Source organism: Phaenicophaeus curvirostris, chromosome 5 (assembly GCF_032191515.1).
Source record: "Phaenicophaeus curvirostris isolate KB17595 chromosome 5, BPBGC_Pcur_1.0, whole genome shotgun sequence".
In the NCBI taxonomy this organism is placed as follows: Eukaryota; Metazoa; Chordata; class Aves; order Cuculiformes; family Cuculidae; genus Phaenicophaeus; species Phaenicophaeus curvirostris.
The window spans coordinates 35,885,621-35,899,816 of NC_091396.1; the positions used below are offsets into that span (position 1 = coordinate 35,885,621).

The following is a 14,196-nucleotide window of genomic DNA, read 5'->3' on the forward strand; positions in this document are numbered from 1 at the left end:
ATTTTTTGTGCAGCTTCACCCAAAATATCAAGAAAAAATACTGCAATATTGATTTTAAGGCATGTCAATGAACACTTGCTCTTAAGGGATTTAATCCAGATTACTTTATACTGAAAATTCATACCTGGACAATAAGTATTCCTAAAAAATATACTAATACCAGAGATAAACTACTAAACCAAAGATTTATTGAGTGGAAGCTATGATTTTAAAGAAACCCAGGCCAAACCAAGAAACTCCCAAACAACACCCCCAACCCAAAATCCAACACTGCTACCACTTATCCCTCACACTCAGAACATTTTAGAAGCCAAGTAATTGTTGACAGAACAATCAAACACCCTATCTAGCACTGTAATTGTTTCCAGCTTGATTAAAGAAAACAAAAGATTTGACAGGACAACATTGATTTTCAGATCTAAAGCTGTAAAACAGACCAGTTAACACAGTAGATATAAGTGGTTAAGAGCACTGAAAAGGCAAAAAGTCGCACCAAAGTTTTATGTGTTATCAGACATAAGAATCCATACAGACAAGACTTCATGCCTGCCCCACCTGAGAGAAAACTCAAAAACCTTAGGTCAGAATTAGCAGGGGAAAAATCTACAAACACCTAGCCTTCAATAGTTTTTGTCACATCCAAAAATATTAAAAAACTCATACAAACCAAAAAATTCACCAACTACCTTCTAAAGCATTTTTCTCCCCAAAACACTTTGATGCTTTGCAGCAACAATGTAATTCTTCCCCTGCTAAACACACTGCTGTCAAAGGAGTCTTCTGCTGAAGCACACAGAAGAACTATCATTGGGGCTGGGGAGGAAGCATCCTAATACACCTCTCTCTGAAGTCTGGAAATGGAGACCATGCTTCTGGTAATACATGTATTTTATTGAGTCTTCAAACATCCAAAACACTGATTATTTTTTACCGCACTTTGCTGTAGTGCAGAACTCTCCACTTTATAGGTGACGGTGATATCATACTCTACCACATGGTCACCAAGACTCTGCATTCCCAAACCTTTTTAGGAGTTCCCAAGATCTCGAGTGATAAGCACAACAAAACCCCACAAAACTGTAAAATAAGCAACTACGGCTAAACAAAATTATATTTTTTGACAAACACAGGCTAATGTTCTGGAGGTTTTCTTCATTTGAGACTTAATGTAAGAATTCCACACTGATACAAAGCAGTCACCTTAGCACATAATGGGATAAGTTGCAAGGTTATCAGACTCAAGACAGGAGAGCTCCAGATCCACATGATCAAGATTTAAATTCTCAGAGCATAAATAGGGCTGTGCATCTACTAACTATTATTTGATGAAAAAAACCCTTTTAATAGCCAAATGTCATTAAATGCAACACTAATGAGCTTATAGCTACTTATAAAAATTGCCTGCTTGCTACATGCTTTTTTCCTCACCTCTACAGGCCACATTCCTTAAAGATACTAGAAACTGTTTGGCTTCTGTAGCCAAGATGAATCCGAAAAGTCAGGAATTTTAAACTTCAACACTTCAAACCCAAACATTTTTAAACAAAAATAATATGAATATTTAATATACTGGAATCATTGTCTAGGGCTTGTTTCTGAAACAAATATGAAAAAATGCTTTTGCATCTGATATAAATTTCTATTTTGATAATAACTCTCATTCTTTTATAAAAATTTGACAACCCCCTCAATTTGATAATAAGACCTCATAATTGAACATTCATAGCTGCTGGATACTATTTTACTGGTTCCTAGCTGTACTTTCAACAGCTTACAACATGACATGTAAATAGAAAGCTTCACAATTTCTCACTCCCAGCCCAAATCTATAAACACATAAACATGTGGTTTTTGATGAAACTTTTGAGGGCCTTTTCTGCTAAATAGAATCAAAGGATCTTCTCTAGCCTTGGGACCAAGCAGCATGTACAAGAGTACATTCATGCTGCAAAGCACGCGGCCGCAGAGCCACCATGACCTCGTGACATGATTATTATTCTGTTCATCTTTCTTTATTTAATTCAAAAAGATGATGAAAGGACTGCCCATGAGAATCAAAATTTTCCTCAAACCTGTAAAGTAAATGATAATTATTTGTTTGAAAAGCAGATTTTAGAAGAGACCATTATTCATATTCCTTTTCAGCTTCATATCCCTCCCCTTGCACAAGCACCTGCTCTTCAAAAGAAAGATTTTAAAATTTGATTTGTCACTCCTAACTGACAATCCAAAAGACCTTAGTCATTTTTTATTTCTTCCTTCAGTAAAAATTTGCATAATGAAAGATTGGAGAAGAAAATAAAGCAGAACAGAGAAGTCTATTAGATTTTTCATTCAAGAATGTAAAATTCACGAAAGCCTAAAAACCTGTAAGCTTGTGCTTAATGTATGTTTAACACTTGAACTCTTGTAAACGCAGTAAGAGAACTGCAGACCTGACCAGGTTAGGAGGGAGTGCAATTGTTCCAAGCAGACTGGCTGGAGCCAGATCTAGGAAGGTAAGTTTAATAAAGGAGGAAATGTGTAATTATGTCAAAGTCTTCAGGAAATACTTGTCCACCGCAGATCTAAATAACCTGAGCAAACTACAAGGCAGAATTGCTTCTTCTAAATTAATGTGATGGTGCCACCACTTTTAGTTTCTTCTCTAGTTTCTTCTCTGAAAACTAGGATGCTTTTGATGAACCCTGAGATGTTTTAAATAGCTCGGTACTGCATAAAAAAAATCCTGAAGTTCTACATGTAGCCTGAAGCTCTCAGGTATCTAAAGAAAGGACAAAAAATGCCCCCAACAAGGAACTTCAAAACTTGATGTTCAGTCCTTACGTACTTAATTTATACAGCTGACTTACAGACTAAGATCTAAACTTCTAACTAAATGCATGCATATCCTATAAAATATGTAGAGATCTGAAACACTGGAATAGAATTGCAATGTAGTGTCAGAAGCAGTATTTGCAGAAGCAGCAACTAAAGCTAGTTAACAAGAAACAATAAGAAAAGAGGCAAAAGTTCTTATTCTTTTTGAGTATTTTAACAGTGTGCAGCGCACCCTGAAGTGATGGGAGGGGCAGAGACTCCCTTTGTAAGGATTACTTCGTTTAATTCACAGAAGTATTTTCAGAAATGGCTATGTATACCTTGCAATAAAGTGAGTGAATTGGAAATTGCAGTCCAGATGAACAAGCTATAATGATTTCTAGATACTACAACAGAGTAAAAATTCCTGAAGACATGTGCTCAAAGTCTGAATAACTGAAATGTTCAAAATGGTTTAGGAATCTTTTTTAAAGGAATATTGCTACTTTCTCTTTTAAAAAGCAACAGCAGAGGAACCAACTAAATAGCAGACAACCAACTCCGAAGATTATTCAAGTATAGAATTTACACACCAAGACCATTCTAAAGGGAGATGGTGTTGGAGCACAGAAACAGCAGTCAATGTAACTATTATTCAAAATCAGAAGATAATCAAAATATTTGGTCCATAGTCAACAGCAAACACGATTTGCTACACTTCTACTTTATTTTTAAAATTAAAAAAAAGGCATTTTATGCCACTGAAGTAATTTTCAACAGTCCTTTTCAGAGTTGCCTCTTTGAAAATACAGCCTCCTCCACTCTTTCAGTTGGAACAGACAATTACATTTCAACTTCTTGGTGGCATTTTTCTTGGCTGCTTTTTTGTATTATGAAATCTAATAGTCACTTGTCAATTCTGTTTGGACTAAAAAGTGCATTGTTTGGCTTTATTAAACAAAAGGTTAAAAACTTTGCTTGAACAGAAGAGAATTTCTCTTCCAGTCCCTGCTACAGTTCTTCAGAAAAAGTACCATGACCTGATGACATCCTCACATACCTTAGCGTAGGATCTTGTTTCATTTATGCCAACTGGGATCTTGTTGCATACTGTGCAACTTGTTAATTCATTACACATTAACAGTTGTTTATAAGTATATTATTTGAAGTCTGAGGAAATACATGCATACATAGCTTCCTATTACTCTATTACCAAAGCACCACTGGCTCTACAGTATTCCTTCCCACATCCTAAACTTGTGTTTTATTCACTATACAGTGGGTACATGTTTTTCCTAAATGCACTTCTTCCATCTTTTACCCTATGTTTTTCAGGGCCTGACTTCCACCAGCAACTTCCTAGAACTGCAGTAACATCAATACGCCCTGACAAGACTGGTAGATGGAAAAAAAAAAAGGAAAAAAAGACACAAAAAAATCCCTGTACAGGACAATAAAAGTTTGGAAAACCTATCCATACTAATATAAACTCAGTTTTGTACAGGAACTGGACCGGAGACATTTAAGCCTTCTACCAGAAGTGGAAATGAAACAAGGATTGCCCAGGAGAAGCAGGAGAGAGAGTGCAAACGGATCAGGACACTGATGGCTGCAACATTTTCATATGCATGCAGGAGAAACATTAAACCAGCCTTCAGTTCTGAGCACTTTATTACCCCCAGATTCTGAAGGCAATCTGTGAATGTCAAAAGTATTAAGAATTAAGAGAAAATTGTCAAGTGTGTCTAAATGCAATTAAGCCTAAATAAGGCTAAAAAAAGTTCTAAAGGGAACTACTGCAAAGTGAGGAAGGAACTGCAGGTGCACATAGCTGTGCGGGAACACAGGGTACTCTGCTAATAGCACTACGCCTCGCTGAAACAACTGAGTCAGCAGAATTTCTATTTATATGCTCTCTTCCTACAACACTCATAGTCAAGGCAGAAAACTCAGCAGTCCTGCCTCAAGGGAGAAATTAGTATGCTTGAGGAAGAATCAGCAGTACAGTATAAGAAGTAATTCTACCTTTTAAGTTTATACAGCAGTCATAAGTTACTGGCAGAAGAGAAAGTTCATGATAAAAGTTGTCAAGATGAGGTTTTGTGCTTTCCTTGCCTTTTCTACCATGCAAGCCTTAGTAAGCCAATCCTGTCTTCCAAAGGTCTGCATGTAGAAATGGCTGAGATCTTACATCTGTTTTCCTTTTGTTAGGCTGACTTTCATGACACTAATTAAGATAAGTTTATAGCTGGCATTTTACTTCATGTAGATGATAAATGAATACTGTCTGTGTTCATCAAACTAGATCAATTCCTGGAGCTGTTAGCGTCATGCTTTTTCCCAATATGAAAGTTGTTTTCATGTAAAATAGCTAATTTCTGTCACATCCAAATTCCACAACTAACTGAATCACTAGTGGCAATTCCTTCAGATTTTGTGTTTTTAACAAGTTATCTCATTTTTCAACATTTCTAGTAAACTATATCATTGCATTTAATAAGGGTAAAAAGATGATTTAACTTTAACGCTCCCTGGGAAAAAAACTTGAATAGCAAAATGTTTCCCCCAACTGCAATGAAAAAAATATGTTTTAAAGTTTCATAAAGATCAACATGCTGAATTCTAGAAATGCACAGTATTACACCTAAACCAAATAACTAGCTCTTTAAGTATATAATCATTGATATGAATAAAAGCTCAGCAACAGCATCAGAGTGAGACTATAAATTAACTTCTTAGTCTCCAACAGCAATAAGCAAACATCTATTCTTAGGTCCAATGTAGTTTTATGAACAGGAATACTAAACAGATGTAAATTGTTACCGTTTTATCCCTGAGTCGTTCTCCATGGATAAGAAAATCAGCACAGCTATTCTCTTCCTGGGGAATGACTTTGAAGACTGTGACACAGCTTAGTCCACCCCCTCCAAGTGGTAACCATCCACCACTTGAGTCATCCCGGGTCATCACCACAGCTCGCACTCGTGCATAACTATTACTGGAAGAGATGCAAAAGAAGAAATTAGTTTTCCATAAACACAAACCTAGTTAAAACAGCTACACAAACAACCTCCCTCAAAAAACAAACCCACAACCAACATCATCATGATTAACATTGTGGAGGTTCAGGCCTTCCATAACAGCCATCTAGAAGAAACCTGTCTACGACAACCCTCTAATAAATGTTCCTCTGTACTTTTATGCCTTCATTAGAACTTCTAACAGCTTACACGGGACTCCTGGTAAAGAAAATTAACCAGAAATATAGTTCCTCAGTGTAAAAACTGCTGTTCTTCTAAGAAATTTACAGTCTGTGATCTACTTAGAGAGGTCCACAGGTGGGAGAAGAATAAGCGTTAACTCCTGATTTATTTTTGACTAATCATGAAGCCAGTCAGCCACCATGGAATTACAAAGGAAACAGAACAACAAAGAAGAACGAGGTCAGGCCTTCACCACTGAAATCTAAACAAGAACAGGCTTCTAGCCAGAAAGCCTTCTTCCCTTCATCCATCCATCTTCCCCATACACATAACTCATCCTTTGCAGGAGTAGGTCAGGACAAACATGCAGTGGGGTTTGACAACAGAAGGATCCGTTATGGCTACTTAAAACCTAACATTTGTAGTGTCTGCTAGCTGGTCCTTTCACTGTATTCACACAGTATGGAAAATTACTTGCATTTTACAATATAACAGCTTTTTCTATCATCAACATTTTTATAAAATAAACAAATGGTTATCACTTCATTACTAAAAGTCAAATTCCTTTTTCAGAGTCTTGGAAAAGGAGTTTTTGGTGATATCTCTCTCTGTTTTTATTTCTTTTAAATTAAATGACATGGGTTTTTTTTTGTTATGAATTTGCCACTACATCAGCTGGAAACCCCCATGGTTTACCAAAGATGTTATAAGATCCTACATTTGAAGTATGACTTACTGCATGAATGTAATACTGCAGGAAAGTGTTTTCCAACCCGTTAAAAAAAAATATGCTTCATGATACCTTTTGCAACACAACTCTGACTGAGGGTTTAAGTACCTCAAGTGATTTGACATTAGTGATGTCAAATTTAAGGACTGAAGAGGAAATATTAGAAGAGGACGAAGTTATTCCTTCTCTACAAAATTATTTGTCACAACCATTCACCAAAATGTTGTATTTTCAAATGATTGCTGCTTTGTACTTTCCTTCTCCTCTAATGTCCCAAAATAACTAAAGGTAGGCTTTTTTGCGTAATTAACATATTACATTCTTACACACACGTATGATTCACACATATGATTCACTTATATATATATATGTTTATATATAAGAGAAAAATTTGCTGCAAGCATCTAAAGCTTAAACACATAGTGGTTTTCAAAATGGGAAATAAAACAAGACTATCCCATTTTAGCTTACAGGCTAGTGAGTTTGTTTAGAAAGACTTTGTTTGCCCCTTCTAGAGAAAAAAACACAAACCCTGCTACTCTCCCTAAACCTCACAGTCAAAATCATAGTTCAGAGTTCAGTCGATGTTTCTCACCATTTCTGTATCAACATCTTTTACTTAGCTCCTCCCACACAGCAGACAAATATCATCAAGAAAAACACAGTCTTCCACTGTCTCCATCCATCAACTCTAGTATCGGCAAATAAAAATAGCTATGACTTGATGCTTAATAACATTACTTAAAGTTGGACCATTCTTTGGTCTCAACCACCATATTTTACTCAGAGATAAGTGAAAAGCCTTATCTGACAGAAATGGAGGACTCCAGGACTTTACTCTGAAACAGAAATGCAATACACTTATTGGTTAAACCAAAACACTCTCTTTGCTATTCTCCATTCAAGTGAATGACAAGTTTAGCTTTGCAGTTATTCATTCTATAAACTTCACTGTAAACCTAAATATTAGTTTACTTTTGTAGTCCAGGCTGCAACAAGAGTTCATTTAAGCATAATTTGGGGATATCACAAAACTTTGCTTAGGTGAAGAAAACTTGAACTGACAAAAACTTGAATATGAGAAGACTTGAACTACGACAGCTTAATTTTTTTTAAACAGAAGTTTATCCATTTTTTTAAAGAATTTCTAAGGAGAAGCAAAGATGGATGACACATATCATACCTCAACAGGTTAGCTGCTTCTATTAGCCAGAAGATTTCTGTCCACGTCGGGACTTACCTCCCTGTTCCCTACAGTGAGATGCCTAGTCTGTTAAGTTAACAATCTTGACTTTTGCTTCTGTTTTCTATTCTTTAAACTATTTTAAACAACATCTATATATTCAAATGTTTCAGAAACTACTGTCAAAACCACTGCATTAGAATGAGAGCCAAAATAAAAATCCCCAAAAGGTAACATCTAATGAATAGCCTCTTAAATTGAAACAGAACAGTTTTTCCAGACAACATTCTGTAGTTAACTAGACAAATTCATTACTACATTTGCAACAATTCCAAAGACTCTGAAGAGATTGCGTAGCTTTTTGGTTTTGTTATTGTCATTTTTTTTAGTAATATTTTTTATATTTGAAAGGAACTTGCAATTGGTCCTGACAGCTGTTCTCAGTAACAATACAAAACTGGTTTGCAATCATAGAATAGTTAGGGTTGGAAGGGACCTCAAAGATCATCTAGCTACAACCCCCCTGCCATGGGCAGGGACATCCCACTAGATCAGATTACCCAAGGCCCATCCAACCTGGCCTTGAACACCTCCAGGGATGGGGCATCCACAACTTCCCTTGGCAACATGTTCCAGTGTCTCACCACTCTCATGGTGAAGAAATTCTTCCTAACGTCTAGTATAAATCTTCCCTTTCCAGTTTATACCCGTTCCCTCTTGTCCTATCACCACAAGCCTTTATGAACAGTTCCTCTCCAGCTTTCTTGTAGGCCCTTTTCAGGTACTGGAAGGTTGCTATAAGATCTCCTCTGAGCCTTCTCTTCTCCAGATGTGGAGAAGAGAAATGTGTCTTTTGCGGCAATGAGCCATAAAAGAGCAGGAGAACTTATATCCTATTTCAATTTCCAGAATCCTCTGCAAATAAAACAGAATCTGCCTGTCACACTACTGGTACTACTGAAGCCAGCTAGATTACTTGGGTCTCCAAGTGTAATAGCCCCATCTACTAAGGGGAATTTTGGAACAAATTGCTGAAATACCAGTGTAGTTTAGCTGTGGGAAAGGAGGGAGACAAGGCTGCAGTGCTTTCCAGCACCACTCCCAGAGCCTGACATTTTTACCTACTCTTGCACCTTTAACAGCTCTATCAGGACTACCTAAACAATCAAAAACCAAACATAGCAATCGGTTGAGCACTGCTCTTATGAAACCTTTCACTACACAAGCCACCACAAGCATCTGAAACGTAGTACGAAGAGCAGCATTGCAACAGCAAGCCTAAACCTATTGTGTCACATCCAACCCCTCCTGAGAGCCCTTGACTTTGGTTGTGGTGTGGCAAGGTTTACAGGAAAAGCCAAATGGGATTCTGTGCATAAGAGAATGCTGCTTCCCAAGAGTGCTGGGAACCAGTGAATACTGGGGTCTTCCTCTGTTAAGGAGATGAGGGTACAGTATTCTTATGTGTTTACAGCGAGTTTTATATTGTGATGGAAGTAGGGAAAAAAGCAAAGTTCTCTCTTGTTATTTTCCATTCCTAGTTACTTGCTATACTTTTCAGTAGTTCATGTCTGACCTCTACACCTACTAATCTTGAAATGAAGTAGTTTTAAGATAGCACAGCATATTGCACACGGTTTCATTCTAAAAATATTAGAAAATTAAGATGATTCTTATACCAAAATCAAAATCTGGAGTGGGGTGAACCAAGAAGCCTGAGAAAGCATGAGGGAGCAGAAACAAAGGACTACAAATCTTAAATGGACAGCAAAGACAGGAAAGTTGCAGTCCTTGTCAGCCATCAACTTTGTTTGAAGAACAGCAGGCATTAAATCTGACGACAGGTTTTAAGGGTCCTCTCCTCCCTTGAAAAACTGATTTTATAGTTGTAATGCTCTTGGGCCCAAACTGGCCTATGACCTGTATGACCAAATTTTTGTTCAAGCCCATGAAGCTCTCCTCAACAGGAAGGGACCTTCTGCTCAGCAATTAATGAAGAATCTTCCTTTTGGTGGCTGGGGGAAGAAACACATCCGTAATTTCATCACCGGGGCTTTTTTTTGGAAGAAAAATAAATTACTTTGATAGTTTGGGGTACTTTTTATGTGTATCATCAGGCCAGTTAATGATATGAAACATCATTATAAAATTTGTGCTTTCTCCCATTAGTGACCCAAAAGAGAATGACTATTAAGAATTTTCTGCCAAAGTCCTTCTGGAGAAAAATGAGAAGCGATGTTGAAAAACAAAAAAAACCCAGCAGCTATCTCGTTGTATTACATTAAGCATTACCATTCTTTTATTTATGTTGCATCTTGCACATTCGTTTTTCAGTTCTGTATGAAAATAACAACTGGTCTCAGAAATATTTGTTAAGACACTTGAACTGCAACTGCAAATTGTTTTCAGTACTACAAAGCTACTACCATCACACTATCAAGAAACATCGATCTTCAAGTGAAATTATGAACTGAGCCATACAAGAAACTGACTCCCTTGGCTTCAGTAAAAACATATAACATTATGGTTTCTTTCAAAGCTGGAAAGTGGATTTGCAGAAAATGACCTTGGGTTTCAGGTGAACACATTGAATATGAGCCAGCTATGTGTTCTTGCAGCAAAGAAAGCCTATAGTGTCCTGAGATGCATTAGGAAAAGTGTTGCCAGCAGGTGGAGGGAGGTGATCCTTCCTCATTACCCAGCACTGGTGAGGCTCCACCTGGAATGCTGTGTCCAGTTGTGGATTCCCCAATACAAGAGAGATGTACTACTGGAGGGAGTCCAGTGAAGGCCACCAAGATGATTATAGGACTGTAGCATCTGTTATGAGGGACAGCTGAGAGAGATGGGGCCGTTTAGCCTGGAGAAGAAAAAAGGCTGGGATGTCTTATCAATGTACACAAGCACCTGAAGACGGACTGCAAAGAAGATGGAGCCAGGCTCTTTTCAGTGGTGCTTGAAGGCAATGGGCACAAACTAAAAGACAGGAGGTTCCACCTGAACATAAGGAACTTCCTTTTTCACGGTAAGGGTGACCGAGCACTGGCACAGGTTGTTCAGACAAGTTGTGGAGTCTCCATCCTTGGAGATACTTAAAAGCCACGTGGACACAGTCCTGGGTAACCTGCTTTAGGTGACCCTGATTGAGCAGGAAGGGTGGACAACATGATCTCCAGAGGTCCCTTCCAACCTCAAGTATTCTGTGATTCTTTCTTCCTTTGAATATAATATTTCAAAATACAGCAATTTCAATAAAATAGAACTTTATAAATATAACTAATACACATTAATTTATGAAAACTCACGATACTCTGAAGTAAGAGTTGTCACTGTGCACAACTGCTATTTCAGCAATTCTGAAAAGACTAAAGAAAAAAGCACTCTGAAAAATCTTGACACACATTGCTATGAAATTACACTGTCTTTGCTGGCACATAAGTAAAAGCTCCAAGCTGATATCTGAAAGTGAACGGGTCATGGACCAAGGCTCTTTACCTTTGACTGGCACTATACACGCGTACTTTAACCCCCTCCAACCTCTGGTGCAATATACTCATGAGTTTATAGCCTCACCCAAAATGCATACATGAACTACACTTGGCTTTTTATGATTCGTATTATCCAAATAGCTTAGCAGACTTTATGATTCCCAGCTAAAGTGCTCATGAGTATATGCATGCCCAGGGTATCAAAAGACAATACCAAATCATTGAGCTAAAGTCTATTTTACTTGCAGATAAAATTTGTTGAGTATTGACTCAATTCAGAAAAAGAAATTAAAATCACCAGTATCACATGAATGTATTCGAGCACTTATGATGATACAGAGCCCTTTGTTACTAAAGGTTTAGAGAAAGACTGCAGCTGGCACAAAATATTAATGATTTATCTACAACAGAAGGAGATGCAAATATAGCATGAGTACTAAAGATGACAAATTACATCAAGAAAACACATGACATCGTATCTATTAATTTTAATAAAAGGAAACTGATCTATATGTATTTTTGGCCATAATAACGACTACTACATGAGGCTCTGCCTGACGTGACCATTGCCTTTCTCCTCTCAAAATTGTATCAACAAATCATAACATACACCAAACTATAATGCTAGTTGAAGGCAAGACTTTGCAGAATTTTTTCCATTTAAAAGAGAGGCAAAAGATATTCTCCACAGCAAAGATAGAAGCTACAGTAACGAGGCATGGCTACTACTATGCCTAGGAAATTTATTTTTGTGAGGAGCTTAGCAAGACAAGACATGGATTTCCAGGGGGAACTATAGACAAATGCTGTTAAATTTATGCCACTGGTATCCACACTGATTTACAAATGAAGAGCTCTGGACTTAGCCAAAAAAAAGTGAACGGGAAATTGCTGCTCAAACAAAACATAACCTACTTGGAGAAACCTGACCTACCAACCAAAATGGTTTGAAACCAAAATGGCAGAAGAAAAAGCTACATGGGGAAACAATACTACATAAGGAGATAACTGGTGTTCTTAAAAAGCCAAAAAAACTTGATTACACAACTAATACTTAGCAGGAGAGGCTTGTAAAGCAAGATGTTTGACAATGCACCTACAATTCAAAAGGCAAAAATGAGACACAACAAGTGTCCAGAATGGGAAGCTGTATACTGTTGTTATGTAGTGTTCTCCTGGATACAACATCAGAAAGAGAGGGAAGGAAAAAAAACCACGTCATCCATGAGGGCTGGTTAAATGAAGTAATATTTTAGCACATTAAAGGAGATCACAACACATACTCGGGTTCCTCCTCTTTTAAAGAAACTGCTTTCTAAGGGTCTAAGTTTTCATAATAGTATGGATGCTGTAACAACGTCTAGTCAAGGCATATTACTTACAAAACCACATCTGATATGAAACACAAGCAAATAAACACAAACAAACTTATTTTTCTTTCAACCTTCTCCACAGAAGTTGAAAATGATAGAAGTAACATTTAGGATGGGTCCACAGGTTTTGGACACACGTGGCAGAACTAGAAGAACAGTATGTAGTTCCCCTTTGTAGTAGTTGGTGAGATGAGACAAGCATGGGAGATGCTTTTTCATGACCCACACAGCTGCCTGTTTAACAACAGAGGCAGGTTGGTACAGGGACTGCTGGATTAAATTCCATCCAATTTTCAGCAGATGAGATAACAGAATTAGAGTAGTCAAGATCCTGTTACTCATATACCCCCCCCAGTTTAATGGGCTTCCCACAAAACACCCTAAATTTGCTATATTTTTACAAGTTGACAGCCATGAACTCCAGAAATATCCACTCTTCATCCTAGCCTGGCTTCTCTATATATTCTCATAGCTTTTTCTTCCTCCTTACCCTTCAATTTCTGAAGATCCAGAGGAATCTCTTCACTCCATTTATAGCACAGAACTATCTGTACCTCTTCTAATTTTGGGAAATCACTACTTGTTACTAATGAAGTAGCAATCAAACTATTGGGTACTGATGCCATGTACTAACTTTGACTTGCTTACCATGGAAACATGTGGATAAAGATGAAAAAGCTCACAAATAAAATAAGAGTTAATTTTTTAGATGACAAAAGTTACCACTTCTTTCCACCTCTGTAAAACCAGGGAAGTATCTAAAGTAACGATGTAAGACAAACTTTTAATTTTCTCTGGCACTTCAGCAAACTTAGGACAAGTACAAGCGTGTAGCCTAAGGCAGATTCCACCGAAACTAAGACAACTTGACACTTCCAGTAAATGTCATCAGAAAACATCCATCCACTCTAGAAGAATTTTTTCGTTTAAAATGAAGCTTACAGATTCAGTTTTGCCTTTTATTTTCATTGGAATACAACAATTACTACAGTTAATGATACATAGTTTAGTGTTTAATGATACATGGTTTAGTGTTTGATAGGAATGGTTGGACTCGATGATCCGGTGGGTCTCTTCCAACCTGGTTATTCTATGATTCTATAGTTTAAGGAAAGTTTTTCGGGTAATAGTTATATCTGAACAATTCAGAATTCTCTCTTCTCTCTCGGAACCATTTTCCTGCAGTCATATATACTTGGAGCCCCCCAGCTTCACTCAAGTATGCAAGTGCAATTAGATTATCCTCATAGTCAAGGCTATTAGTCATCTAGCTATCAAGATTAAGGATGGCAGGACTTTGGAGACCCTGTTAACAGAAAATGTGAACACATTAATCAACAAGTCATTTTGTAATACAGTTCCTGACCACTAAAATAAGATTAAGGTAACTATTACAGTGAAAGAAGACCAAAGTAAGATT

The 14,196-nt window shown here is 37.3% G+C and overlaps 1 protein-coding gene across 1 annotated transcript in view; it reads right to left on the bottom strand.

Moving 5' to 3' along the window:
- SPRED1 (sprouty related EVH1 domain containing 1) overlaps positions 1-14,196 on the bottom strand; it is a 65,563-nt gene that overhangs the window by 19,734 nt on the left and 31,633 nt on the right. The window contains exon 2 of the mRNA XM_069858187.1: positions 5,623-5,797. Within this exon, the coding sequence (XP_069714288.1) occupies positions 5,623-5,797 (175 nt within the window). The remainder of the gene's footprint in view (positions 1-5,622; positions 5,798-14,196) is intronic.